General features: G+C 39.3%; 1 protein-coding gene and 1 long non-coding RNA gene across 7 annotated transcripts in view; one reads left to right on the top strand and one right to left on the bottom strand.

The window, feature by feature from the left end:
* PTAR1 (protein prenyltransferase alpha subunit repeat containing 1) overlaps window positions 1-27,231 on the top strand; it is a 51,121-nt gene that overhangs the window by 10,127 nt on the left and 13,763 nt on the right. For 3 of the 5 annotated variants that reach the window (XM_023243339.2, XM_045042705.1, XR_002737825.2), the window contains exons 3-5: window positions 9,572-9,638; window positions 19,044-19,148; window positions 21,187-21,400. In XM_023243339.2, the coding sequence (XP_023099107.1) occupies window positions 9,572-9,638; window positions 19,044-19,148; window positions 21,187-21,400 (386 nt within the window). The other 2 variants (XM_045042704.1, XM_045042706.1) reach the window with 2 other exon arrangements.
* On the bottom strand, window positions 12,556-27,083 carry LOC123381501. Of its 2 annotated transcripts, XR_006588587.1 has the most exons (3): window positions 26,886-27,083; window positions 21,713-21,796; window positions 12,556-13,417 (listed from the first exon to the last, which is right to left on the bottom strand). It is a non-coding gene; the product is annotated as an uncharacterized LOC123381501 (long non-coding RNA). The 2 variants fall into 2 exon arrangements; XR_006588586.1 differs by lacking the exon at window positions 26,886-27,083 and having other exon boundaries at window positions 21,713-21,814.

Raw genomic sequence — 27,231 nt, 5'->3', positions numbered from 1 at the left:
CAAGAAGCTTACAGTCGGGTGAAAAACAGCCTCCTTGTGGAATGTTGCCAAAGGTATGACATACTGGTTTCCTTGTATTCCTCTGAGCCTCATCCTTAAAGGACTGTCCCAATAGCCCTTTTCCCTGTTTAGACCAATAGAAAAGGAATCTGATTTGAAGATTTAATGTGAAATAGTTTGAGTTTTCTTGTGTTGACTCAATTAGTCCTCTGATACATTTTTCTTACTGTTAAGGCTCTGCCTAAGTTTATGGCATAGTTGAGGTTTGTGGCATAAGCGTAATGGTCTGAGTTTAGGCATAAATTGAAAGGTAAGGGTATTTATCAGTTGTTGGGCCCTATTTCATTCTGCCTTCCATCGCCCTAAGTAGATGGATAGCATGGTTATGAAACCTGTGGTGGCTTTCAGTAACATTAAGGTACAGAATAACACCATGTGAATCCATCCGGTTATTTTTTGCCAAACACAGCTGTATTGTGTATATTCTGACAAACAAAAATGTATAATCGAGCCAATACATAGCTAGCTTGGGGAGAGGGGAGACAGAATGATGCTCGTGTGGTGGAGAAGAAGCAGTCTGAATTTTGAAATGCCAAAGGCTTCTGTTAATGTTGTTTCAGATCATTAGTTTTTGCCGATTCATGTGTGCTGGCCCAGCCTGCCGTCTCCCTGGAGCCTTCCGGGTCCTTCTCTCCGTCTCCCTGTGTCTTGTCTCTCCAGATACTATTGTACTGCGGGCTTTGCCACATCTCCTCATGAAGTGAGGAAAGGTCCAAGAGGACCCAGGCAGAATCAAATGGTTAAGCTCATCACATGAATAGCTAGCGTCTAACCTTCGAATTCTGGTGCAACTGTGCATGAGAACAGAACCAACATGACATTATCCTCACCCAGATCCTCATGGAAACAGTTTTGAATTTCACTTTTTTGGTGGGTGGTGACAGCATAGTGTAGTGTGGTATCACACAATACTCAGGTTGTATATTGTGTTAAGAATAAATATATGGAAGTGAATTTCTGATAGGACAGGAAAAGATACCTGGTAATGCTGACTACCAGAGAATTCTACCAAACTTGTCAACTGAAGCAGTTACTACACAGAGGTGAGTCTTGCTAAAAAAAAAAAAAAAAAAAGTAAAAAATGCTAGGAAAAATCAGTTATTTCGTGAAAATGCTGTACCTTTAAAACTGTTTTTGTAGAAAACATACATAAAAAGCACCAAGTGAAGAAAGCTGAAAGAATTTCAGAAATGTCAGTATCTGTGTGAGTGATCAAGCCCAGATCCTAGGCATCGCTGGGGAATGTATTCTGCAACTGGAGGTGACCTTTATTCTTGGGATAAATTTTTTCTTTTTAACCAAACTGAATTCATGCTCTCATTCTTGTGCTGAATTCCTTAAATGTTTGCAAAGCACCTGTACTGGTTAGAGTTCTCTGAAGAAACCACCAGAATATGTTATATATAGAGAGAGATTACTTACGACAAATTAGCTGATAGGATTATGGAGGCTGAGAAGTCCCGCAGTCTGCTTTCTTCAAGCCGGACACCCAGGAAAGCCAGTGGTAAAATTTAGTTTGGGTCAGAAGGCCTCAGATCCAGGGGAGCCAGTGGTTTTAAATGCCAGTCCAAAGGCCAGAGGAGATTCGGTGATGTTCCAGCTCAAGCAGACAGGAAGCGAAAAGACAGGACACTAAATACCTCTGAACAGATTGTATGATGCTCACCCACATTGGAAAGGGCAGTCTACTTGATGGAGCCTGCCGATTTAAATGCTAAACACCCTCACAGACGCTCAGAAATAATGTTTAAGAGCATTTAACGTGGGCACCCTGTAGCCAGTCGGGTTTAACATTAACACCAGAATGAGCCATCACAGCCTCCCTGTTAATTAGTGCCGGTTTTTAAAAGTCTGCTGCAGTAGTAGCCATATTTGGTCTGGGAGAGGAACAATACTGTAATTCTGATTTTTGAGAAATCTGTGACAGAAACGAAAAGGAAGAGAGAAGTCCCGGCGTTGTGACCGAGTAGAGCTCAGTCCCGCAGTGTGTGTCCAAGGGTGCCCATCCGTCATTTTCCTGTGCTGCTCCCTCTTTCTCACGGCCTCTACCCAGAGCCGCACTCTCTCTTCAACAGCCGTCTTCCGTTCTTCGTGTCTGTCTTCTCGTCTGGACAGATGTAATTATCTCATAGCTGGTCTACCCTGTGTTCAGTCCCTTCTTCTGTAATCCATGTTCATGACACCACTAGCCAGTTGTTTCAAACGATACTTCCCAGCAGCACTTCTTAGAGACACAGTTTGAGGGATGCTTGTCTGAAGTACTGATCTGTGCATCTTCTTTCATGACACCTACGGGTGTCAAGGTGGAGTTCAAACTCCGTGGTGTGGTGTTCAAGGGCATTCACAATCTGTCCCCAGCCTCCATCCCCAGGCTTTTTCCTCTGCTTTAAATCCAGCATCGGAGGGTGTAGGTTTGCAGCCCCCAGGCTGAGGCCAGCCCGCAGATAGATTTTGTTTCCGCCTATGGGATGTTTTTTTCAACTATTTTTCATCTGTTGGATAAACGTTTAAATTCAAGATGAACTTTTAAAGTTAAGATGGAAATCTGGATTTGTTTTCACTTGAAAAAGCAGGTACATAAGTTTCTGCACAGCAACAATTGGCCGGGGCTCATAGCCTCTGCTTTCTCGTGACTGACTCAGCCTGTTCCACTTTGCTGCAGCCTCCTCCTGTCCATCAGACACGGAGGCAGAGTGTCGACTGCTCCTTATCATCAGGTTTGCTTTGCTCTTTTTTTTGACATTCACTCAAACCCTAGAAGCATTAGAATTTGCAGCCATTTGCCATACCTTCCAGCCACAACAGACACTGTTCCATTCTCGGACTTTGCTGTGCACCACTGCCTTATTTCCATGCCTTTGCTGAGGCCAGCTTCATGTCTTAAGTTGTCACCGTTGTTGTGGTGCGAACACACACCCACACACAGCACACACTTGTGAAGGCTGTTTGACTGCTCCAGGACATGGTAATTACTTCTCTGCACTCCCCTGGGGGTCTTTATTCAGACTGCTTGCATAGTAGCACTTATCACACTTCATTGTCGTTGATTATTTAAAAACATTTTCCCCAGGTAGATTGTGAGTTTGTAAGAAAGAGGGATTATGGCTTGTCTGTCTTTATATACTCAGCACCATTGTGTGTTCAACAGACATTTGTCAAATAAGTAACAAGAGTTTGGTAAGCGAGAGGTTTTAGCTCAGTCTGGCTATCGATTCACTGATTGTATTCTGTAATAACAGGGCCTTTCTGGTGTTTACCACATAGCTTTATCTCAAGTGTCTCTTCTTGTGGTAACCTGAAGGTATTTTGGAGGAAGAGATTAGCCCACCTAGTTGGCCTTGGATTTATTTCTAGATGCATGAAAACATATCTCTGTCAGAGACAGGCGTCCATTGCAGCGACCATTACCAGGTGACTCCTGGCTTGGGGCCATTTCTGGAATGCCATTGTGACAGAAAGAATATTGATTTTTCTCTGACTTTTCTGTAGCATCCCTTTGTCCTCTCCTTGCCACAGTTGAAATTTAGCTATTTTTCTGTGTATAGTATGTCCCGATTCATTTTCTCCTTGTGATGCGATGTTGAGTTAGACATGTATCAGAGTGTGTGTAACAAAGGAACAAATGAATGTTCCTTTGTTACACACACTCTGATACATGTTCTGGTATTTGGAGAGAGATCTTGGGTGATTTCAAGAGACCATGGGGATATCAGTAGTTCACATCTGCTGGGTAACAAAGAATATGGTATATGGGGCACCTGGGTGGCCCAGTTGGTTGGATGTCTGACTACTGATTTTGGCTCAGGTCATGATCCCAGGTTCGTGGGATCGAGCTCCACATTGGGCTCCATGCTGAGCATGGAGCCTGCTTGAGATTCTCTCCCCTTCTGCCCATCTCCTCCTCCTCCTCTTTCCTCCTTCTCTCTCTCTTTAAAATTAAAAAAAAAAAAAAAAAAGAATACGGTATATAGTTGATGAAATGTAGAAGTAAAATAGTTCCTGTTAACTATTGATTATATATGTTTATCTTTAGATCTTGGTTCAGTCCTGACTTGAAGAGGACAAAGTATTGTAGACAGTGTGCTCAATAGAGCATCTGGGGGCACCTGGGTGGCGCAGTCGGTTGAGCGTCCGACTTCAGCCAGGTCACGATCTCGCGGTCCGTGAGTTCGAGCCCCGCGTCAGGCTCTGGGCTGATGGCTTGGAGCCTGGAGCCTGTTTCCGATTCTGTGTCTCCCTCTCTCTCTGCCCCTCCCCCGTTCATGCTCTGTCTCTCTCTGTCCCAAAAATAAAAAAAATAAAATAAAAAACGTTGGAAAAAAAAATTAAAAAAAAAAAAAAAAGAAAGAGCATCTGCTTTGCAGGAAAACATCTGTATTCAGACTCCATTTGTCAGCATGCTGAAGTCACTTGGCAGTGACTTTAGGCAGATTATTTAACCTCTTCCTATTTCCTCACCAAAAAAAGGGAATTGTAAAAGGTGTCAGAGGGTGTTGAGAGGATTGCCTGAGCCAGTGTGTATAAAGCAGCCAGCACAGTGCCTGGCCTGTAGTAGGCTCTCAAGAAACATGAGTTTCCTTTCTCTGGTTTATCCAGAACCAGAGGGGAAGAAGAATGGAAATATACATGTAATTCAGGAATGATTCTTTAATTATGTCCAATATTTCTAAGCTGGTTACTTCTCCTTCTTTGACCCTTTCCCATTTCTGACATTTTACTTCACTCTTAACCTCTTGGATCTAACTGGAATACTTCCTGACGGAGGTCCTATCTGAACTTGAGTCTTGAGTCTGGAAGAGTTGGCAGTGTATCACAGAGGAGGGGAAAAGGGCTTGGGGCTCTTGCGGGTCACCGGGCACCACTGATGGTTGAGGCTGTTGATTGGAGATTCTTACAAGTTGAGAAATCACCTTCTGTTGAGCAGTCACTGCTGAGACAGCTTGGGAGATTGTTTTCCTCCCTCTAGTGGCATCCAGTCCCACTATAGTTTGTGGAACTGGGCTAGGAGATACAGGCTTTGAAACTGGAATTATCATTGAGTGCTTACTGTGTGTCAGTACTGTCCTAACACTTCGTGAATGTGAATCGTTTAACACCTCATGAGTAGTACTGTTAAGAGCTCCGTTTTACATACGAGGAGGACACAGAGGCTCAGACAGATTAAGTGACCCAGTAAGTGGTAGGGCTGGGCTGTGAGTCCAGTAGCTGCTGTTGCCTTGCTAGGGCGAGCCCCTCTCCTAGAGGAAGCCTGACTCTGATTAGCTCTCCTTTCCACACAGCCACAAAATGAAAAGTGGCAACTTACATATGTTCTATGTTTACTGGCTTCTGCCTTGTGCTGCTGTATAGAAGTATCTCTGTAATGGAGGATGAACTTGTCTTCAATTATGAGTGTGGAAGGAGAGCCGTGTTAAAGTGTAGTTGACTCTTCAGCAGTGCAGGGATTAGGGGCAGTGGAGTCACCCCGCCTAGTGCATTCGGAAATCTGCATATAACTTTTGACTCCCCAAAGACTTAACTAGTAATAGTCTACTGTTGACCGGAAGCCTTAGTGATAACATAAACAGTCAACATGTATTTTGTGTATTATGTGTTTAATATACCATATTCTTACAATAAAGTAAGCTGGAGAAAAGAAAATGTTAACAAAATCATAAGGAAGAGAACATACACATTTACTGTGCTGTACTGTATTTATCAAAAAATATTGGCATATAAATAGACCTGTGTGGTACAAACCTGTGTGTTCAAGGGTCAGCTGTACAAATAAATGGTGACTGCTGTTGGTCACACACATTTTAATGCCAAAAGGGAAAGCCAAAAGACTAAGTACCAGTTTACCTAGGTAGTATAATGGATTTCAAAAAATTGTAGACTTGAAATTCTGGAAGCTTGTCCCATCATGCACAAGCATTTCCATATAGCTACTTAACAGTTGGATTTTTTTTAATTCCTTATTTTATAAGTTTAGAAATTTAGGTAGTTTCACTGTAAGAACTCATTTCTGATTTCTTTGATTAGTTGATGTTGATGTTAGTTTCTTGGGTGGTAAGTAGTAATGATGTTCCACTGAGCAAGTATTTGGTTTGGTTGAACACTCACTGTGTATCAAGTAACTATGGAGAAATGGAATGAATCTCATTGGCTCACAACAGAGATTGATGTTCTCATCATCCTTATTTCACAGATAAGGAGACGGAAGGTCGAAGATACTAAGTTATATTGGCAATTCAGTGGAGAAGCTGGGATTCAAACCCAGGCGGTATGGCTGTAAGGCCTTACCACTCCTCTGTGCTGGGGGTAGACATGGAACTTCTTTTGATGGGGCCATATTTTTCTCATCTTTGTTGAGTGAAGCAGTAATCTGAAGGTGTTCTTAGACAGGACCTTCCTCCAAGAAAATTTACAGTCTCATCAAGAAGAGATTATTTATACAATATTGGTAACAAAGTAAGATAGCACACAGAACATAGAAATAAAAGATTATTGGGATTCTCTTTCTCCCCTTCTCTGTGCCCCTTCCCCACTCTCAAAAATAAACTTTTTTTTTTTTTCCAAAAAAAGGAAGATTGTGTCTAGGTAAATAGGTCAGGAGCGACTTTATGAGTAAAATTTTGTTTTGTTTTGTTTTGATGTTTAGATATAGGAGGACATTTCTGGCAGAGAAAAGCAAGCTGGTAAATCTGAATTGTCCAGAGAGGGTAGGCAGATAGGAGGTGTGTTTAGAGAACGGAGGGGTTTACTTCAGGTGGAGTGTAACACAGGAAGGGCACGTAGTGGAAGGGCAGGCTGACCAGGAGATTGTGGGTTCTTGTTTCTGACCAGGTTCCTGGTACATTTCCCCAGCAGTCTCCTGGTGAGCACCCTGTGTGAACAACCACGCCTCTTTATCCTTGCTCATACTGGTTTTCCGGTCTGCGGTGCTCTTTACCACTTTATTCACTTATAGCCTTCCCTGGGTACTCCAGTAAGAATTATTTTCAACTGCTTTGGTGGTCCCCAAAATATGGTATGTGTTTCTGCTTCGTAATTATTTCCTTTTGTCTTCTATAATTGTATGTTCTCTCCAGCTAAAGGGTAGCCTTCTAAAAGGCAAGATCAGGTCTTACTTATCATTATATCCTGTTAGTCCTGAGGGCCCACTTTAATATATGCACATTATCAATATTTGGAATATTTGTGGAATTAATCAAATAATAGTATAGAAAGTTACAGCTATTTTTCTTGGTAAATATTAAATTAGTGCCAAAAGCTTCTAAAGGTAAAAGAAGAGAGATTAATGAGATTATTCTCTTTTTTTCAAGTTTATTTATGTACTTAGCACACACATGAGCAGGGTAGGGGCAAAGAGAGAGGGAAAGAGAGACTCCCAAGCAGGCCTGGCAGTGTCAGTGTGGAGCCTGATGCGGGGCTCGAACCCATGAACGGTGAGATCATGACCTAAGCTGAAATCAAGAGTCGGACGCTTAACTGACTGAGCCACCCAGGCACCACATACTATTCTTTATAGACGTAATTGTGTTTATGCATATAATGACTTGTCATGAAGATAGAGGACAAAAAATGTATGCTAATGCTACCTTTTGTTTCTTATTTACTGAATGTCATAGTAATGAAATCACAGTCTCACAAAAAATGTTAATTTTTTAAGATGCTTGAGAATGAAGTAATTTTTTTGTTCATATAGAATATTTTTCTTTATTTATTTATAACTTTAAGGTCATGCCATTATTTTTTTTTAAGTTTATTTATTTTTTTGACAGAGAGAGAGAGAGAGAGAGAGAGCATGAGTGGGGGAGGAGCAGAGAGAGGGAGACACAGAATCCAAAGCAGGCTCCAGGCTCTGAGCCGTCAGCACAGAGCCCGACGCGGGGCTTGAACTTATGCACCGCGAGATCATGACCCGAGCTGAATTCGGACACAACCGACTGAGCCACCCAGGCGCCCCTGTTCATTTAGAATATTTTTAAATGCCTATAGAAATACATTTGTACATGTTCTTTTGTGTCCCAGTTATTTATTATAGACACATATTTTAATTGCAGTATAATTGAGTTATTAAAGACAAGTCAGATGCTGACTTTGCCACATACTGACTGGGTGTTCAGAGGCAAATTATTTAAACTTATATCAGTTTCCCTATCTATGAAGCAGAATGAGAATATCTTGAACCATAATCCTGAGAACTCAATGAAATCATGTAAATAAAAGACTTACTATGGTGCCTGGTATACACTATTGCTAAAAAATTATAATTATTTTTATTATTTTGCTTTACTTAGTGTTTAATATGAGCTTGGTAGAGGTTATCTTAATTTCATGTCTCTGCATTGATCATCTTAATCCTAAACTTCTCTTTTCAGTTTTAATAAAAGGAAGACAATACGTCTAAATATATTAATGATTTTGTTCTATTAAACAAGCTTTTGGAGCTTATTTGAATATATGCGAGTTCTGTCAATATCATGATCACTAAATAGCTAATGAATATGAATGGGCTGTTAAAAAATGAAAATAGAAAATACCAAACAAAAATGAAAAAAATGTTTATATTAATAATTGTAAATTAAAGTTGTAAGATAAAACAGAAACAGAATAACTTTGTATCTGCTACATTTATTTTTTAAATACAGTTACCTCGGTTAGAGTTACAGGGACATAAGTACACACTTGTTATTCTTGGCAATGTGAATAGATACAATTCATTTGAAGGATAGTTCGGAAATGCTTAGTAGGAGCCATACTGGTATTTACATTGTTTGACCTAGTAATTCAACTCCTGGAAATATGTCCTAAGAAAATAAGCTAGGAGACAAAAAGTGTGTTTATAGTAATGTTAACTATAATATTAAAAGCAAACGGGAAACAACCTAAGGTAAAGATAAATGATAGTATATTACACTAAGAGCTTCTTATGTAGCTGTTAAAAATGCATACTGTAGCAGTATTGGAGAATACATATGAAATAATACTGAATGAAGAAAGAGAACAAAATTGTGCATTTGTCATTGCTATGACTATGTAAAAATGTGTATGACAAAAGATAATCTTTGCAAAGGAATGTGAATGAATTGTGTTAAATGATCATGAGTAGGTTTTTTTTCCCCTTTAGAAAAATTGCACATAGTCAACTACTGAAATACTTGTGGAATTAAAAGAATAATGGTATAGAAATCATATTTCTTTTCCTTGGTCAGTATTACATTAGTGCCAAAAACTACTATAAGAATGAGGAGATTAATTTGCATATTCTTTGTAGGTACGTTGTATTGTGAAGTTGTTTGAGTGTTAGCTTTTAAAAGATTGTTACATTTATCATAAAGTAGAAAAAAATCTTGAGGATATCTTCATACTTCAGGCAGCTTAGAGCAAGGTGTTTACCATTCAAATTACTATGACATGGCATATACATAAGGATAACAGGAGACACAAATATACAGGGCCTTAAAAGAAAGAGAAGCCAAGCCTCAAAGGGTAGGACTCTTTTTAATGTGACTTCTCTTTATTTTAGAACTGATAGATGTCACATGCACCCTGCTGCTTCTAAACCCAGACTTCACCACTGCATGGAACGTAAGGTATGTCTTCTCACCAGTGATCAAATGAACTTGTCCAAATTTCTGAAGACCTCTAAGCCCCATGAGTTGTTAGCTTTTTGAAAAATGAAATATAAACCATGTATCTATTGCATTTTATGCTTATGTCTTCTACCTGTTCTTTATATTACCTCCATGGACAGTTCTGACTTAAACTTGGCTCCTCCTTGTATGTTTTTGTCTTTGCTCCATAAACTTTCCTGTCTGAAATATAAATTATCATGTTGAATTATAGTATGCCATTGGATACATGCTTTTATTTTCCTTCCTTTTTAGAAGAGTAGATGCAACCAGTGTAATTGGTTGGTTTGTAAGGCATTGGTTATGTATTTGTGAAGTACAGTGGGAAGTATGTAGGATGAGGATTCAAGGCCATGACCTTTTAGTCTCCGTTTAGTTACTAATATTGTGACCTCTATGGGCAGATTACTTCAAGTCTCTGGCACTTGGGATTTGGGGAAGGGATCACATACATTGATAAGTATCTTAGTTCTTTCATCAGGTTATTTTAGCTTTAAACACAAAATACTTTATGGAAATATTGAAGTTCAGACCAGGTTCCTGTTTTTTTTTTTTTTTCACTGAAATTTTTTCAGTTATATAGTATGTATGGTTTTTAAAAAATGGTGGTCTCTTTGACTAATACAAATTCTCTTAGAGGAAAGCAGGATACAAGTTAAAGATAGAAGTGAAGTCCTGTTGTACATTGTGAATACATTTTAAATTTTCCCGTAGGAGAGACCATAGATTATAGCTCTTTATCTTTAAAGATGACTTAAACAATTTATTTAATCTTCTGGGTAAGCAGGGTTACATTCTGAGTTAGTGTTCTACAATACCTAGTTTTGTATGTGTCACTGATTTTTTAAAATTTAGTTAACTTCTATTATGTGTCTTTTTAAATTGTTGAATAATTAATATTCAGATATTTAGAGTAAGGAGTAAGAAAAGTATAGAATGAGATACAGGCTTTAAAATTTACATAATCTTAGAATTCTGATTTTCTTTTCTAGAAAGCACCACGATGGTTTGTTTATGAGTAGCTACTATATTATAGGGACATACTATAACTTTATTCGTTACCTCATTTAACACACAATAGTCGACAACATTTGTTCATTTATCAAGTATTTATTGATCGCTGTATGCTAAGTTCTCGGCACTGGGACTCGAACCACGAACAAAATAAACAAAACCCTGTCCTTGTGGGATTTTTATTCTAATAGGGGAAGAAAGGAAATAAAGACATTTACTAAATAAAATATACATTAGATCAAATGGTGGTTAAATCCTGCGGTGAAACAGTGGGACGGGAAAGCGGGGAAGGCCAGGAGGAGGATGGGAATACTAGTATTGCAGTTTTAAGTAGGGGGCAGCAAAGACTGCCATGAAGATGGGGATCAATCTGTGAGTTCTGGGGTACGAGCATTCCAAGAAGAGGGAACAGCAGCAAGTGGGAAAGCTGGTGGTGGTGCCCAAAGTGCTCCTTGGTGCACTGAGACAGCAAGGCAGCCTGCGCGGCTGGCACAGCGGGAATGAGGGAGAGAGTAATAGGAGAGGAGGCCGGAGCGTAAGGGAGCCGATCTCTCACAGGGCTTTTGTAGATCTTCCTAAGCTGTGGTAGGAACTTGGACTCTTACTCAGGGGGAGATAGAAAGTCCTGGAAGCTGAAGAGGGACAGTATCTCACTTGAGAAACTCTAGCTCCTGTGGAAAGTAGACTATAGGAGTGCAGGGGGGTGGTTGGGAACTTAGGCAGTGGTTGCGGTAAAAGATGAGATGTGGTTAGGTGAGAGATGCTGTGATTGGAGGTAGAATTTAGAAATGGAAAAGGTGAGATTCTCACTGTATTTTATTGAACTGTATAAGCTTCGTGTTTAATAAACCAATTTTAAAGACACAGATGATGAATTCGATGCGGGAAAGAGAAGAAGGTCAAGCTTGTGTCTGGTTTTTGGCTTGAGGAATGGAAACGATGGAGTTGCCCTTTACTGAAATGGGGCTGCCTGGGGGAGGAGCGGATCCAGGTGGGGGTGCGGGGTGGAAGTGAGGAGTTCAGCGTGGGGCACATTAGATTTGTGTCCTTGTACTTGTGTATGAATCTGAAGTTCAGGCAGGAGTTCGAAGCCAGATGTAAATATGGGAGTCACTAGAAAATGGGTGGTGGTATTTAAGGCCCTGAGACTGTTTGAGGCACCCAAAGGAGTGGGTGTGGATAGAGGAAAGAACCGGCGTAGAAAGCACCCGGACACTACAGGTTTCTAGTGTTGCACAATCCAGTATAGTGGCCACAAGCCACGTGTGGCCCTTGAAAGGCAACTCATCTCAGTTGACATGTGCTGTAAGTGTAAACTACGTATCAGATTCCAAAGACTCAGTACCCCCAAAGGTAAAATACCTTGTTAGTAATTTTTAGATTGAATTACGTGTTGAAATTATATTTGGGGCATATTGAGTTAAATAAAATACATTGCTTTATACTTGTTTGTAAGGTAGCTGTTAGAAAAGCTGAAATTACATACAGGGCTCACATTGGTGACTCACATATTTCTGTTGGGCACTGCTGTCCTAGACTGCGTGATGAGGAATCCGTAAGGGAGACTTTTAGGAAGGAGCTATAAACTCACAACTGAGAGCTTTCTTATGGGTAGGGACCACGTCTTTTTTTTTTTTTCCCTCTTTCTTTCCCTACCATCGACTACTCTAGTGCCTGGCACATAATCAGCCTGGCACTGAAAATAATTAAATTGAGTGAAAAGAAATGAAGGTAATAGAGAAGTGGGAGTACCGTTTTCCCTCGTGCTCTCAGTTCATCATTATCACAGAGGACTTGAAAATCCTTCAACCAGAAAAGATTGTTACTAGCACAGTGTACAAACATACACACGTACATAGACATGTACACACACACATATATAATTTATTGTATATTTTATAGGGAAGTTCAGTTCAGGAGAAAGAACCTGGTCTTAACATACATCTTGGTCCTTTTTCATTAATTAACTAGCAGTTGACTTTAGAGGCAAACACTGTTAACTTCACAACAGTTTTAGTTTCTATATCTGTGAAATAAAAGATTTGAGCTAGGTAATTTTTTTATGATTCTTTTCAAACTGTTTTCGATTTTTGCATGGTCTGGTTTTTGGGAAATTCGCTCCATAAATGTGACTTCAATGATATTCACAGCAATCACTTTTGAAAGTTGTTCTAGTAAGATGATCGGTGAAGTTTTGTGCTAAAGGAATAAAAAGGAAACCTTGATTCTTTAAGAAAAGTCCATTTGTGGGTGTGTGTTCTAGTAAGTCTTAATTCGTATCAGTAAGGCTGACATGAAGACATAGGATCATGAGTACATTTCATGCAAAAACAACCAGCTTTGGAAAGTAAACTGATCTAACCTTGTAAGGTCTCTTGCAGATCAGATACTTAACACTCTGTTTAATTGTTGGTGTATTTCTTGTGCAGTAACTCTGGGAAGCATTGAGTGATTTTGACTGTATGTTAGAAACCGCTAAAACATGGTACTAATACATCAGCATTTCATTTCATAGGTATTGTGGCCTCAGGGGAAAAAATAGACGCAAGAATAAGTTTTTGAGCTGATTTCCTGTGATTACAGTGAGTGATGGATACAGTTTAAAAATCCAGCCAGTTGCAGAAAAAAAATGAATGGTACTTTTTTTGCTTTGAAATTCAGCAAAGTACTTCATGAAGGAGCTTGACTTCATAACAGTGTCCTATTTTTTCCATCATTCCGTGAACCTACATAGAGTAATAAGCAGAACATCTTTGAGCAAAGATAAATAACAAAATAGCTGACACCAAGTTCCCGTGATCGTGTCCTTTACTCATAGCCTATTGAGTTAACCTGGGGACTTTATTTTATGCAGATTAGATGTTTGCTTCCAATCTGAGTTCCAAGACGTTGAGTCTAAGTTACCGATTCTCCCCTAGCTTCAGTTGTCTCTTCTGTAAAATTGAGGTGATAGTAGGTTGTGCCGTATGGAATTGTTTTTATAAATCAAAAACAATTAAACCTAAGCATCCAGATCCTGGTTTCTAACACCCTTCTCTAATAAAAGGAAATAGGCTTCTTTTTTTTTTTAATTTTTTTTTTAACGTTTATTTATTTTTGAGACAGAGAGAGACAGAGCATGAACGGGGGAGGGGCAGAGAGAGAGGGAGGCACAGAATCGGAAGCAGGCTCCAGGCTCCGAGCCATCAGCCCAGAGCCCGACGCGGGGCTCGAACTCGCGGACCGCGAGATCGTGACCTGAGCTGAAGTCGGACACTTAACCAACTGAGCCACCCAGGCGCCCCGGAAATAGGCTTCTTGAAGAAATGTCTCATTCTAAGAGCAGGGCAGGAAATATATAAGATGAGCGTGGAATATCTCAAAGAGCCAGAAAGTAAGGAAGTGCTCAAAGAGGAAAATGATGGGAATATGTCAGGGGTTTCTGTAGCCAAAGCTTGAACTCCTGAGCAATAACATACACTGGATTGTACCCTGAAGTGTAAAATGGGTGTTCATAGTGACTCAGTGACATAAATAATTGACTAAGCAAGCAAAAAGTAGACAGATCTCCCGTATAGAAGGATTCCAAGTAATTTATCCAGGCGGTCCCCTCAGGGAGCTGGAGTACAACTCCCCTACTCCTTAAGTGGAATTTCTTTCCAAAAAGCACAGTGGAGAAACCTGACATGTACCATCTTACCGAGGTCATCAAGGGCAGCATCAGCTGGGACAAGTCATGATGTTCTGTGCCCTGGGAAATGATGCGATAAAGGTGGTACTTTGTGGTCTCTTCCTCCTCAAAACCCTGGTCTAACCGTAAGAAAAGTTTCATATAAAATACCTCATTAGGGCTCATAAAGACTGCCAAGGTTTGTCTGAAGAGCCTAAGGAGACATAACCAAACATAATGTGATGTTCTGGCCAGGGTGCTGGACTAGATAAAGGACATTTGGTAAAAATGAAGGAATTCTGAATAAAGTATGGACTTCCAATAGTAATTTACTGATGGTGGTTCATCAGTTATGACAAATGTACTATAATATATTAATAAAGGAAACTGGGTACAGGGTATACAAGAATTCTCTGTACTATCCTTAGAACTTTTCTGTAAATTTAAAACAATTGTAAGATTTAAAGTTTAAGACTTTTTTTTCTAAGTGATTTCTACACCCAACATGGGGCTTGAACCTACAACCATGAAATCAAGAGTCACATGCTTTACCCAGCCAGGTATCCCAAAAGTTTATTTAAAAAAAGAAATAAAATTAAGAAATAAATTCTTAAAAAAAAGAAACTGCCTGGGTGGCTCAGTTGGTTAAGCGTCCAACTCTTGATTTTGGCTCAGGTCATGATCTCGCAGTTTGTGAGTTTGAGCCCCACATCAGGCTCTGTGCTAACAGTGCTGAGCCTACTTGGGATTTTCTCTCTCTCTCTCTCTCTCTCTCTCTCTCAAAATAAATAAATAAAGTTAAAAAATGTTTTTTGAAAAAATAATAAAGACAAACCCCCCAAAAAACCCCAAAACAATTGAGTATCGGCAATTTCATATGGTTCTACATAATATAGGATTGTTTTGAGGATTAAATTAGATAATATATGTAAGTCACTTAACACAGTGCCTGATTCAGGGAAAGTGTACAGTAAATGGTAGTTTTTATGAGGATGATTTTTATTATCATCATATGGTTATTTCAGACAGAATAAAGATATACAGTAAAAAAAAAGATGGCATTTGTTTATTCACTCATTACTGTGTGCCATGCACTGAGCTAACCAGTGAAGACTTAGCCATGGACAAGATACACGGCCCCTGGTTTCCTACAAATTAAATCAAGTGACAGTAGAGAGAAACCATAACTAATAACTTGAGATGGAGAGAAGACAGAAAAACTTAAATGAGATAAACTTTGTAGAAATATAAAAGCCCTCGCTTAATTTCATCCCAGTAAGGTTGTGCATGTAGCACAGCACTGTTCCCATTACCCCCTGCTCTTAATAAAACCACACAGGTGGCCTTTTCCTTTCCAAGGTACCTCTCCCCACATTTATTTGACCTTTGTTTTCTTCCTTCGTCCTCTGTTAGCAGTGTATCACCTAAGGCTTTTAGGATGAATCTCAAAGCCCAGCTTATTCAATATGCCTGAAAATAAAGCCACCTCAAATTTAAGGCAGTACTCCATTTCCTCAATAAGAAAAGTCTAAAAAAAACTTTTTAGGCTAATATCAATGTGTAATCTTAAACTATGTGCATGAGATAAGCAAATGTCATACGCTGATAATTTTTAAATTTAGTCACATACCTTTAAAATAGCATGTTATGTAAAGTATTTTAACTTATTAATTCATCATATTCTTACATTTCATCAAACAACTTAATTCAAATGTTTTATGTGGTTTATGGACATCAGTGACTTTGTCATCATGAGAGTTATTTTTTCAACTTACTCAGCAGTTTTCCAGAGCACATCAAGTTTACATGTATCTAGCTTGTTTGAGATATAGCACTTTATGAATCCATGTGTGACTAAAATTTTTCTCAAGATAGATTCCTACTTGAATGCATTCGAGCAGTTGATTTTCTTTTATGATTATGTCTTGGTTCTGTGATAGCTATACCTTAATCAATTACTGTATTTCTTTTTCAAGTGATCTTTAAAATTTTATGACAGTATTTAATGCCTACAGTGTTCAGTCCTGTCCCCAGGAATGTTTATTAAATTGTTATTTAAATTTTGCTTACTTTCTTATGATTCTATTTGGTGGTATTTTATTTTTTTTAATGTTTATTTTTGAGAGAGCGAGAGAGAGAGAGAGAGTGAGCAGGAGAGGGGCAGAGAGAGAGGGAGACACGGAATCTGAAGCAGGCTCCAGGCTCTGAGCTGTCAGCACAGAGCACAATGCCCGGCTCAAACTCACACAAACCATGAGATTATGAGCCCAAATCAGACGGTTAACCGACTGAGCCACCCATACACACCTATCTGGTGATCTTTTAAAGCATCCATATATAATATTGATTGAGGTTATGTCAGGCTGATATAGCTTACCATATATGTTGTTCAAAATAAATTAAGGGAGCACCCCTAATTTTACAAACTTTGTAAAGATTCAGATATAAAGTGACTGCTCTTTTCTGAATAAAATTTTGATTATTTCCTCACAGACATATATGACAGTCTATGTAGGCAGTTGTAAATAAAGTGAGGTTTAAAATTTAGTCAATGGAAACGAGGCTGCCTACAGTACATTCTATACCATAGAGTTTGGTGCATCACCTAGAAGTCTTGTCTAAACACAGTGCTTTGTCACTGGCTTTTGAATCAGTGGGTCTGCGATGAGATCTGAGAATCTGCATTTCTCATAAGTTTCAGATGATGGTGATGCTGTAGTTAAGGACCTTACATTGAGAAACACTGTGTTACAAAGAAGTTAAAATTATATAGGAAAATATTTTGTCTCCTTTTACACTATAGGTATGCTGACTTACTGTATGAACGAAACATTACTGATTTCAGAAGAAAGAGGACATAGGACTGCAAAAGTAATTTGCTGTTGCATTAGTCTTTCAGTGACTAATACAGGAGTATTCTGTACTAATACAGAAGTACATAGACTTCCTGTCCAATGAAAGCAAAATAGCAAATCCATTTTTTAAAGCATCCATAAACCTCAGTGTCACTTCAAATTATATTCTGAAATGCCTGACCTAAATGGTTATAAAATATAAATATTTGTTATCACTGTTCAGTATTTTCATTAAAAGGGAAATTGTTTCTCTTATCAAACAAAAATGTAGAAAGAGCACATCGCTGTTGGAAAGAAAATGTATTGTGTTAATTAGGAACTAAGTTCATCTAAATAGGTGAGGTATATGATCTGGGCTCTGGTCTTCATGGGATTAAATTTCTCTAAAATAAATGAATTACCAACCCTACCACAGGAAGGACTTTTTAAGATTAGTAAATTCTAGTCAGTGACCTAATTGTATTGTAATAGATTCATTGCAAATTAATTGGGAATATAATCAGGACTATCAGAACCTGAGAAGTAGGTTGAGAGCTCCTGCATGACAGTCTTACAACTGCACAGAAGCTCTTCTGTTGGTATTTCAGAGAGCAGCGGTCACGGTATCAGGGGCCGTGCAGGTATTTCACCCAGTAATAACATCTTCTGGGGGGGGCGCCTGGGTGGCGCAGTCGGTTAAGCGTCCGACTTCAGCCAGGTCACGATCTCGCGGTCCGTGAGTTCGAGCCCCGCGTCAGGCTCTGGGCTGATGGCTCGGAGCCTGGAGCCTGTTTCCGATTCTGTGTCTCCCTCTCTCTCTGCCCCTCCCCCGTTCATGCTCTGTCTCTCTCTGTCCCCAAAATAAATAAAAAAACGAAAAAAAAAAAATAACATCTTCTGGGAACTTATCCCAAAAGTAATGGTAGAAACAAAAGAAGTCTTGGGGCGCCTGGGTGGCTCCGTCGGTTGAGCGTCCGACTTCGGCTCAGGTCACGATCTCACGGTCCGTGAGTTCGAGCCCCGCATCGGGCTCTGGGCTGATGGCTCAGAGCCTGGAGCCTGCTTCCCATTCTGTGTCTCCCTCTCTCTCTGACCCTCCCCATTCATGCTCTGTCTCTCTCTGTCTCAAAAATAAATAAACGTTAAAAAAAAAAATTAAAAAAAAAAAAGAAACAAAAGAAGTCTTAAACATAACGTTCTGTTTCAGAAGTATTTCAGAATAGCGAAAACTTGGAAGCAACCCAAATGTCTAACCAAAGAAGAAAAGGTCATTAAATGATAGCATAGCCAATCAGTGGAAACTATTTGACTGTTTTAAATGTTCACTTTAGAACTGTGGGGCAAGGTAACTCTTAAGCTGTAAAACATAATATAAAATTATATGTTAATTAAATATATATACATATGGGGAAAGACATAAGGGAAAATTGAAAAATAAAAATAGTAATTTTGTTAGGGTAATGTTGAATGAATGATTTTTTCCCTTACATCTTAATCATACTGTGTGTACGATTAACTCCAAGTAGAGCAATTCTTGACTCGTATTGGATCTGCCCTACAGATACTGATGTCAGGCCTTGTGAGTTCTGGAAATGAGACAAGCCAGAGAAGCTCTTTGCCCTCCTCAGCTTGGTAATTCAAGTTCCACTACTGATTTAAGAGCTTCTGTTTCAATTTATTAATCCTGCTAACTTTGAGATAATGAGAATATATTCTCGATTACTTTGTGTGATATTTATGAGAGTTTCATGTTTTGTTTTTTTTTCTTTTTCTTGGAAATTCACTTCATAGTGAGGTTCCATTAATAGCCATGCAGTATGTTTAGATGGAAAGATAGGAGTAACGGTTCTTTTTACTTTTCTTTTACAGAAAAGAGCTGATCCTCTCTGGCACTTTAAATCCAATTAAGGACTTACATCTGGGAAAACTGGCCTTAACTAAATTTCCAAAGAGTCCAGAAACATGGATTCACAGGTGTGGTAACTTTACACTATAGGATTCTTACTTGGGATTCAGAATGGCTGGACAAAAAACACAGTGTCAGTCAGGGTCACATATTGGTTCAGAGTTCTTGGTTCTTAAGCCAAGTTACCTACTTTTAAATCTATATGCTATCACCTGCCCTCTGTGTGATCTTCAGAAATTCAAGCCTCAGTTTTCTCATTCGTAAAACGGGAATAATAATTACACCTATTTCAGAGTTAATGGTTGGCTTTATATGAGCTAAGGTATGTTAACACTGCCACAGTGCCTGGCACATATTAAATACTCAGTAGATTTTAGCTGTTATTATTAACTCTCTGAGCAGTCATAATAGAGATGGCATTTACATATTCAACTATAATGAGCAACTCGGGTTTTAGAATCCATTCAGGTGTGTTTCTGGTACAGATTGCCGTAGTGATGGTTGTGGATATTAAAACTAACAAAATAAGGGCAGCTGAGGTGAATGGTGTATAGGCCACGCTGAAGTTGCTAAGATGATAATCGCAAAGGATATTTTTAGGTTAAAGGCCCGAGGCAGCCAAAATGCACGTAAAAACTCATCTCAACATCCTGGCTCTCTGAAGCATCTTGCTCTTGGGACTCCACAAAACGACTACATTTTGACTAAAATGGGATGGTGTGGGCTTGCCGGCTGGGGTCAGTGGGGAAATTCTTTATAAAGAAGTCCATTCTCAGTTTACTAAGCCACTTAGAACTTTTCTTAAGTCCTGAGCATTTTTAGGATCTTAGTTCAAGGTATCTTAGCTGTGATCTTGCCTTTGGCTAGCATTGCAAATCAGCTGCTTCCACTGTGGAGTCCATGGTATTTTCTTAGTAGGAATTGGGATGACACTTCAGAGAGGCATATGAGCGTGTGTATAGAGGTTTGGAAAGGGGTGATGGCAGGGGAAGTGCATTATTGTACCAATTTATAGGTTTATCTAATATTTTATAAAACAGGTTTTTGTTGTTAAGTAAAAAGCTTCTGTTTGAAAATGACAAAATGAATTTTTATACTCAATTTCTAGTAACCTTTGGGTTGGAAAATTTCACCTATAAGAATGCTTCTTATTGAGAAAATATTTGTAAAAACTAAAGACATTAGGTGGTTAGACATGCTTCTTTAGTGCTTTTCATTTAAATGTATGCTAATGAAAATCTTAAATAGACAAGGGGAAAATCTTTAAAATCTCCTTGATGGTTTAACTAATTATATTGTATTTGTGTCTTTCCACATTTTCTGCTATAATAAAGAAATTCTGCTTAATGAAAGCAGTCATAATGCAGTTTCTTATTTGCAAACAAATACACATAGGGTGAGGCATGTACATATAATTAAAGATGTGAACCATGACTCCTCTTGTAGGATTTACCAGCCATTAATTAATATCCCTTCCAGGACCACCACCACCACAACCCGGTACACACACACGCGCGCGTGCACGCGCGCGCGCACACACACACGCACGCACACACACACACACACCCCTTGTCTTTGCATTTCCTGGCCAATTGGACTTTTTTGAGTTGTTATATTGGAACTAGGCAATCTCTTTTTGACACATTTTAATGCTTTAGAAAGGTTTCTCTCTCTGACCTTTCTTCCTCATCCTCTCTATCCATGGTGCTGAAGCTAATTATATCTTTAAAAAATTTTTTTACTGTTTTATTTATTTTTGAGACAGAGAGAGAGACAGAGTACGAGCAAGGGAGCGGCAGAGAGAGAGGGAGACACAGGATCTGAAGCAGGCTCCAGGCTCTGAACTGTCAGCATAGAGCCCAATGTGGGGCTTGAATTCGTGAACCACGAGACCATGATCTGAGCTGAAGTCAGACACTCAACTGACTGAGCCACCCAGGCACCCCAATATATCTTTAAAAACAAATACAACAAAGTAATCCCACTGCCGCAAAATTGGGCTCATAGATAGGCATTGCACGAATGGAAATTCAGATCAAAGAAAACTGGCTGCTTTCCTCTCTGATTTATGTTCTTTCCTCGTTCTCATTCCATGTACCTTAACAGGCGATGGGTGCTACAACAGCTAATTCAGGAAACCTCCTTGCCTTCCTTTGTGACAAAAGGAAACTTGGGAACAATTCCTGCAGAAAGGACACAGAGACTAATACGAGAAGAGATGGAGGTCTGTGGTGAAGCGGCAGGGAGATACCCAAGCAACTATAATGCCTGGTCCCATCGCATCTGGGTTCTGCAGCATCTGGCCAAGCTAGACGTCAAGGTAAGGCTGTTCCTCCAGTCTCCCTACGCACATTCCCTGTCTGCCCTTTAAATCTTCTGATAGCAATTCCTCCTCAGAGGAACTTTTAAGGAAGAAAGTAGAGGAACTAATGGCCCAGCAGCCTGGGAAGGATCTAGCAGCTGATACCTCCAGGGAAGCCGTGGCAATTCAAAAAGTTTACATTCCTCACCAGTGCAGTTTTTGGCACTCTTCTGGTTAGTACGTTGGTAGAACTAACACAAGTTTAAGCAGCAAAGAAGACTGAGCATAATGCATTTTGCCCTGAAACAGGAAGAGATTATTAAGCCTTACAGAACTGGACCGGTTCTTTCTTGGTGGTCTTCTGTTCTGCGACTTGATGTGCTGAACCAGCTGGCTGCCTGTTCACCTTCTCTCCTGGGGAGGGAAAAGAAGATCTCACCTGGTGTTCCCAAACTTGGCTGAGTCTGTCAGTCACTTTAGGATTTCTGAGTCTCACCCCAGGCCTACGAAATTGGGGAAAGGACAGGATTTAAGATCAGTATTTTTCACGGGCTCAGGGAGCTTTCTGGATGCAGAGCCGGGTTGGAAGCTGTCATAGCCTAAACCTTTCAGTTTAGAAATGAGGAGTTGGAAGTTTCCAGAGAATTGTAATGACTTAGGCTTGGCCACGGTTATATGACTCGTTATTCATCAGACTGAGACCAGCTATCCTTTTGCACTCCATCATGCATATGACAGCGGCTATTTTTCTTCGCTTCTTGTGTGTTGGTGCCGTAAGAATCCACGGTCCTCCTCTGAAAGCTTCCCAGGCTTGAGACACCTTAAAGGGGTCAAAATACCTCGTGTGGTGCTTTGAGATTAATAGAGAAGCATTCTCTAATTTTGCTCACCACCCCCTTCTACATCTCCCTTCTCAGGTTCCTGCTCCCCTCTCTGTATCCTAACCAGAGATTCCTCCAGGATTTTTTTTAAATTCTAAGGGAATTTTAAACCAACAGTTCTGGAAAAGTAACCCCTCCCCTCCGGTTTATATTGGCGTTGTGTTTCGGAGGGGGTGTCCCTTAATGTTATTGGAGTAGAAAGAGCACAAAGACAGATTCATACTGACCTGGCTTCAGATTTTGGCCCTACTAGCCCTGTGTGGAAAGTGAGGCTTTAACCTTTTATCTGTGAAATACCAGCTTGACTGCCTTCCTCAGTGGATTGTGAGAATTACTGGAGTTTGTGCATGTGAAGTACTGGGCACCTAATAGAGGCTCACTGAATTTTAGTTCCTCTCTTTGTTCCCCACGGATAGAAAGTTTAGGTGAAACTGGCTACCAGTTTGCTAGATGAACTCTGTAATTTATTCATGAAAAAGTACTGAACCTCTTTCATTCCCAGACGCCGGCCTATATGCTGGGTGTAGCATGATGACAAAGGGAGTGCTCTCAACAAATTGAAAGTCTAGTTGAGGAGACAGATACCAGCAATTACGACATGCACGGGGTGTGATGGGAGCCCAGAAACGGCTTCTCATCCAGGCTGGGCTCGTTGGAAACGGCTAAGGCTGTGGCCCCGTCAGGGGTCTGGTGGGGTGTGGGAGATCTGGGTCCTTATGGAGTCTGGTCATCCCAGCTCCACAGCTTGGTGGTGCGTAGGGGGTGGGGAGGGGCACAGGGAGCGTTGAAGATAAAGAAAAAGGCAGAGTCCAGGTGAGCCGAGAGGTCTTTGGAAACTTTCCTACCTTGATGTGGACCTTTTAAAGTGGCATTCCCATAAAGTCAGGAACACGGGGCCAAGGGGAAATTCTTGGTTTCTTGACACTGTTCAGATGTTAAAGATGAGAACTCATGAGCGGTGTGTTGACTCAGCTGCCTGGGTCCAGTCCGAGGCTCACCTGGGCTGTCCACCTGCTGTGCCCTGCCCTTGACCTCGGTGCTCTTCCTGTCACCACTGCTGCCGCAGTGCTCTCTGGGGGCTGGGTTTACAAAATCCCCTTTCTGCACTTAGAAACCACTGGGCCCTGCTAGGAGATCATGCCCTACTACGCTTTGTCTATTAGAGGAAGTAATCACAGAGGAATCACTGGTACCTTTCAATGAGCTGGCATCTTTTTACATAGACAATTGAAAATACTATTTTTTTAAAGTGCTGGTATCCAGCATTGATAAGGGTGTGAAAACAAGCATTTGTAGAAACAGGTATGATCTTACTGAAGGGTAACATGGCAGCGTTTACAGACTTTACCCAAAAAGAGGCATGTTCCTTTTGATCTAGCTCTTCTGCCTAAAGACGTAACGGGAGACGAGGTTCGGTGGTGTCGTGATCAAAGGCTCCACTCGGTGGTCACGCAGACCTAACTTGAATCCTGACTCTGCCACCAAGTTGGCTTGTGGCCCTGGGGGAGTTTCTTGGCCTCACTAACCTTCACTTTCCTCATCTGTAAAATGGGCATGGTGGTAATCCCTACCTCATCAAGTGTTGTGAATTAAATGGGAGAATCCACATAAAGTGGCTCTCACAAGGGCTCGTACTAAGTGTTGGGTAAACACTGGCTATTATATAAAATATGAACATTTGGTACATAAAAATACTGTTTATCATAGTGAAAAACTAGAACAGTCTAACCCTCCAATAATGACAGATTAGTTACATTGAATTATATCACAAATTGGAATATTTTGTTGGTACTAAAAGTTATATTTTGGAAGATAATTTAAAGAAAAATGTTCACTGTGGGATAAGGATCTAAACTAAATATGAGATGGTCCTAATGTAATTTTTAAATATATTATTAGCATTGAATGAGATTTTGAAGAATACTGCTTGGCATGTTGTAACTGCTCAACCTTTATATATATCCTCACACATGATGTTACAGATATATTGCTTTGTGTTTTCTGTTACAAGCATGTATACATTTGCTGCTCAGGAAAAAAAAAAGAATAAAGAATTGTGAACAGTGCTAGGGTGGAATTATGAGATTTTCATTTTCTATTTTCTATTCTGATTGTGTGTTCTAAGTGGATTTAAGTAGATTTTAAAATAGTCTCATTTGTGACTGTGGGGTGAGAGGAAAGATCACGGTTCGCCAGTTTATTACTCCTAGCCAATTGAAAGTTGATACCTTGTGTCACCTGAGAAAGCACATAGGGTCATCTCTGCAAAAAAGATACACAGATGGCCAATAAAGACATGAAAAGATGTTCAGCGTCTTAGCCATGAGGGAAAAGCAAATGAAAACCAACTAGCATGGCTAAAATGAAAAACAGCAGTTACAAGTGTTGACACAGATGTGGAGAAATTGGAGCCCTTATACGTTGCTGGTAGGAATGTTAAATGGTGCAGCCACTGTGGGAAACAGTTTGGCATGTCTTCAAAAAATTAAACCTAGAATTACCATATATGACCCTGCAGTTCCACTCTTAGGTACTTATATATATCCCAAAGAATCAAAAACATGTTCATACCAAAACTTATTACAGCAACGTTTATAACAGCATTATTCATAGTAGCCCCAAAAAGGTAACAACTCAAATGTTCAATAACCGACGAGTAGATAAATGCAATGTGGTGTATCCATCCACACAATGGAATATTGTGTGGCCATAAAAAAGGAACAAAGTCCTGATACATGCCATAACATGGATGAACCTTAAAAACATTGCTGACTGAAAGAAGCCAGATTAGGAAGGCCACATGCCCTATAATCCCATTTATATGACATTCAGAATAGGCAGAGCAGATTAGTGGGTGCCAGAGACTGGGGGGAATGGAGATTTAGGGGACTCCTAATAGGAATGGAAGTTGTTATGAAAGTGATGAAAATGTTCTGAAATTAGACAGCAGTGATGACTGCACAACTCAATATATACTAAAAACCACCAGTTTATTTTTTAACTTCAGAAATTGGTTCTTAAAGTACATTAGAAAGAATAAATCTTCAAGAATAGCTAAGAAATTGTTGAAAAAAATGAAAATGAGGAACAGTGTATACTAGTATCTATCTAAATGTTTATAAAAAGAGAGTCATCTTGGTACTACTCAGTAATTAACACACTAATGGAAAATACAAGGCCCAGAAGCAAATCCCAATACATAATGTGTACAAATTTCGTTGAAATATGGAATTTCACATAACTGGAAAAAGGATTCTTTGTTCAATCTGTGATGCTGATTAAGATTGACCTTTTAGGGGCGCCTGGGTGGCGCAGTCGGTTAAGCATCTGACTTCAGCCAGGTCACGATCTTGCGGTCCGTGAGTTCAAGCCCCGCGTCCGGCTCTGGGCTGATGGCTCAGAGCCTGGAGCCTGTTTCCGATTCTGTGTCTCCCTCTCTCTCTGCCCCTCCCCCGTTCATGCTCTGTCTCTCTCTGTCCCAAAAATAAATAAACGTTGAAAAAAAAATTTTTTTAAAAAAAAGATTGACCTTTTAGCAAATACTTGTAAGGTTTTAATATCATATACCAAACTGAACTCTAAATGGAATAAAAACTTACCTGAAGAAAAAATGGAATTAAAAAAATCAGTTGCAGTAATATAGTAAGAAAGATATTTTTTAAAAAAAGAAAGATATTTATAACATAGGGACCTTATAAAGATCTCTTAAAGACTTGTAAGAAAAATTAAGGACTATCACAAATAATAAATTAGGCAGTTATAAAAAAAGAGAATTGGGCAAAATAGGCAGTTTGCATAAGAAGACACAGGAAGAAGAAGAGAATAAAATAAATATCTAGCCTTAATGGTAAAAGGAAATGCAAATTAAAATGACATGATTTTCCACTTATTAAGTTAGTGAATATTAAAGTACTAGTAAGGAATTTAAGAAATATTTAACATGTTCTTCCAGTAGGAATATAAATTACACAGCCCCTCTGGAGGGCACTTTGACAATATATATGAAGAACTTTAAAAAATGTTTCTCACTGTTCCAGTAAATATACTTCTAGAAATTTCTCCTAAGTAAATAAGTTGTGCACATAGACTTTATATATATATGTGTTCAAAAGGGTGTTACTTATACAAGAGTGGAAACAAAATGAGCGAATGGTTAAATTGTGATGATCCTTAGGATGAAATATCATGCAAAAGTTTAAAATTACAGAGTAATATTTAATGACATGGGTATATGTATATAATTTAGTGGAATGAAATCAGAATAAAAGAGTATCCCAAGACTGTGTTAAAGATAAACTGCGCACATGCATGCATAGAGAAAAGCTGAAAGACTGGTGATAGGCCAGAATGTTAAGAGTAGTTTTCTCTGGCCAATAAGGTGATGAATGACTCTTTTTGCTTTTTTTTTGTATTCTGTATTTTTGAAATGTTCTAGAATGATCATTTTGTATCACTCATAATCAGAAAATAACCAAATGTATTTTTAAAAATTTATAGGGCAGATAGCTTATATATATAAGCTATCTGCAGATATATATATATATATATATATATATATATATATATAGCATATATATATATATGTATATATACATTTTTTATTTTAATTTTAGGATTGTTACCTGTTATCCTTCTGGGTCATAGCCCTGCTTCTGTGGTTTTCTTGTAGCTATTTATTTACTCATTCATTTTTATAAGGAGTGCTGAAAAAGAATAGTAATATGTGAATTATACCATCTATAGGTCATTGATTCTGTCAGTACCTTACATTTAAGCCATATCTCTATGCAGTGTCTTTAAGATCATTTTTTTTTTTTAACATTCATTTCTGAAAGACAGAGACAGGGTGCGAATGGGAAAGGGGCAGAGGGAGAGGGAGACACAGAATCCGAAGCAGGCTCTAGGCTCCAAGCTGTCAGCACAGAGCCTGATGCAGGGCTCAAACTCATGGACTGCAAGATCATGACC

Source organism: Felis catus, chromosome D4 (genome assembly GCF_018350175.1).
Source record: "Felis catus isolate Fca126 chromosome D4, F.catus_Fca126_mat1.0, whole genome shotgun sequence".
In the NCBI taxonomy this organism is placed as follows: domain Eukaryota; kingdom Metazoa; phylum Chordata; class Mammalia; order Carnivora; family Felidae; genus Felis; species Felis catus.
The sequence above is the reverse complement of the archived record's forward strand: the minus strand, read 5'-3'. Positions and strand labels throughout refer to the sequence as shown.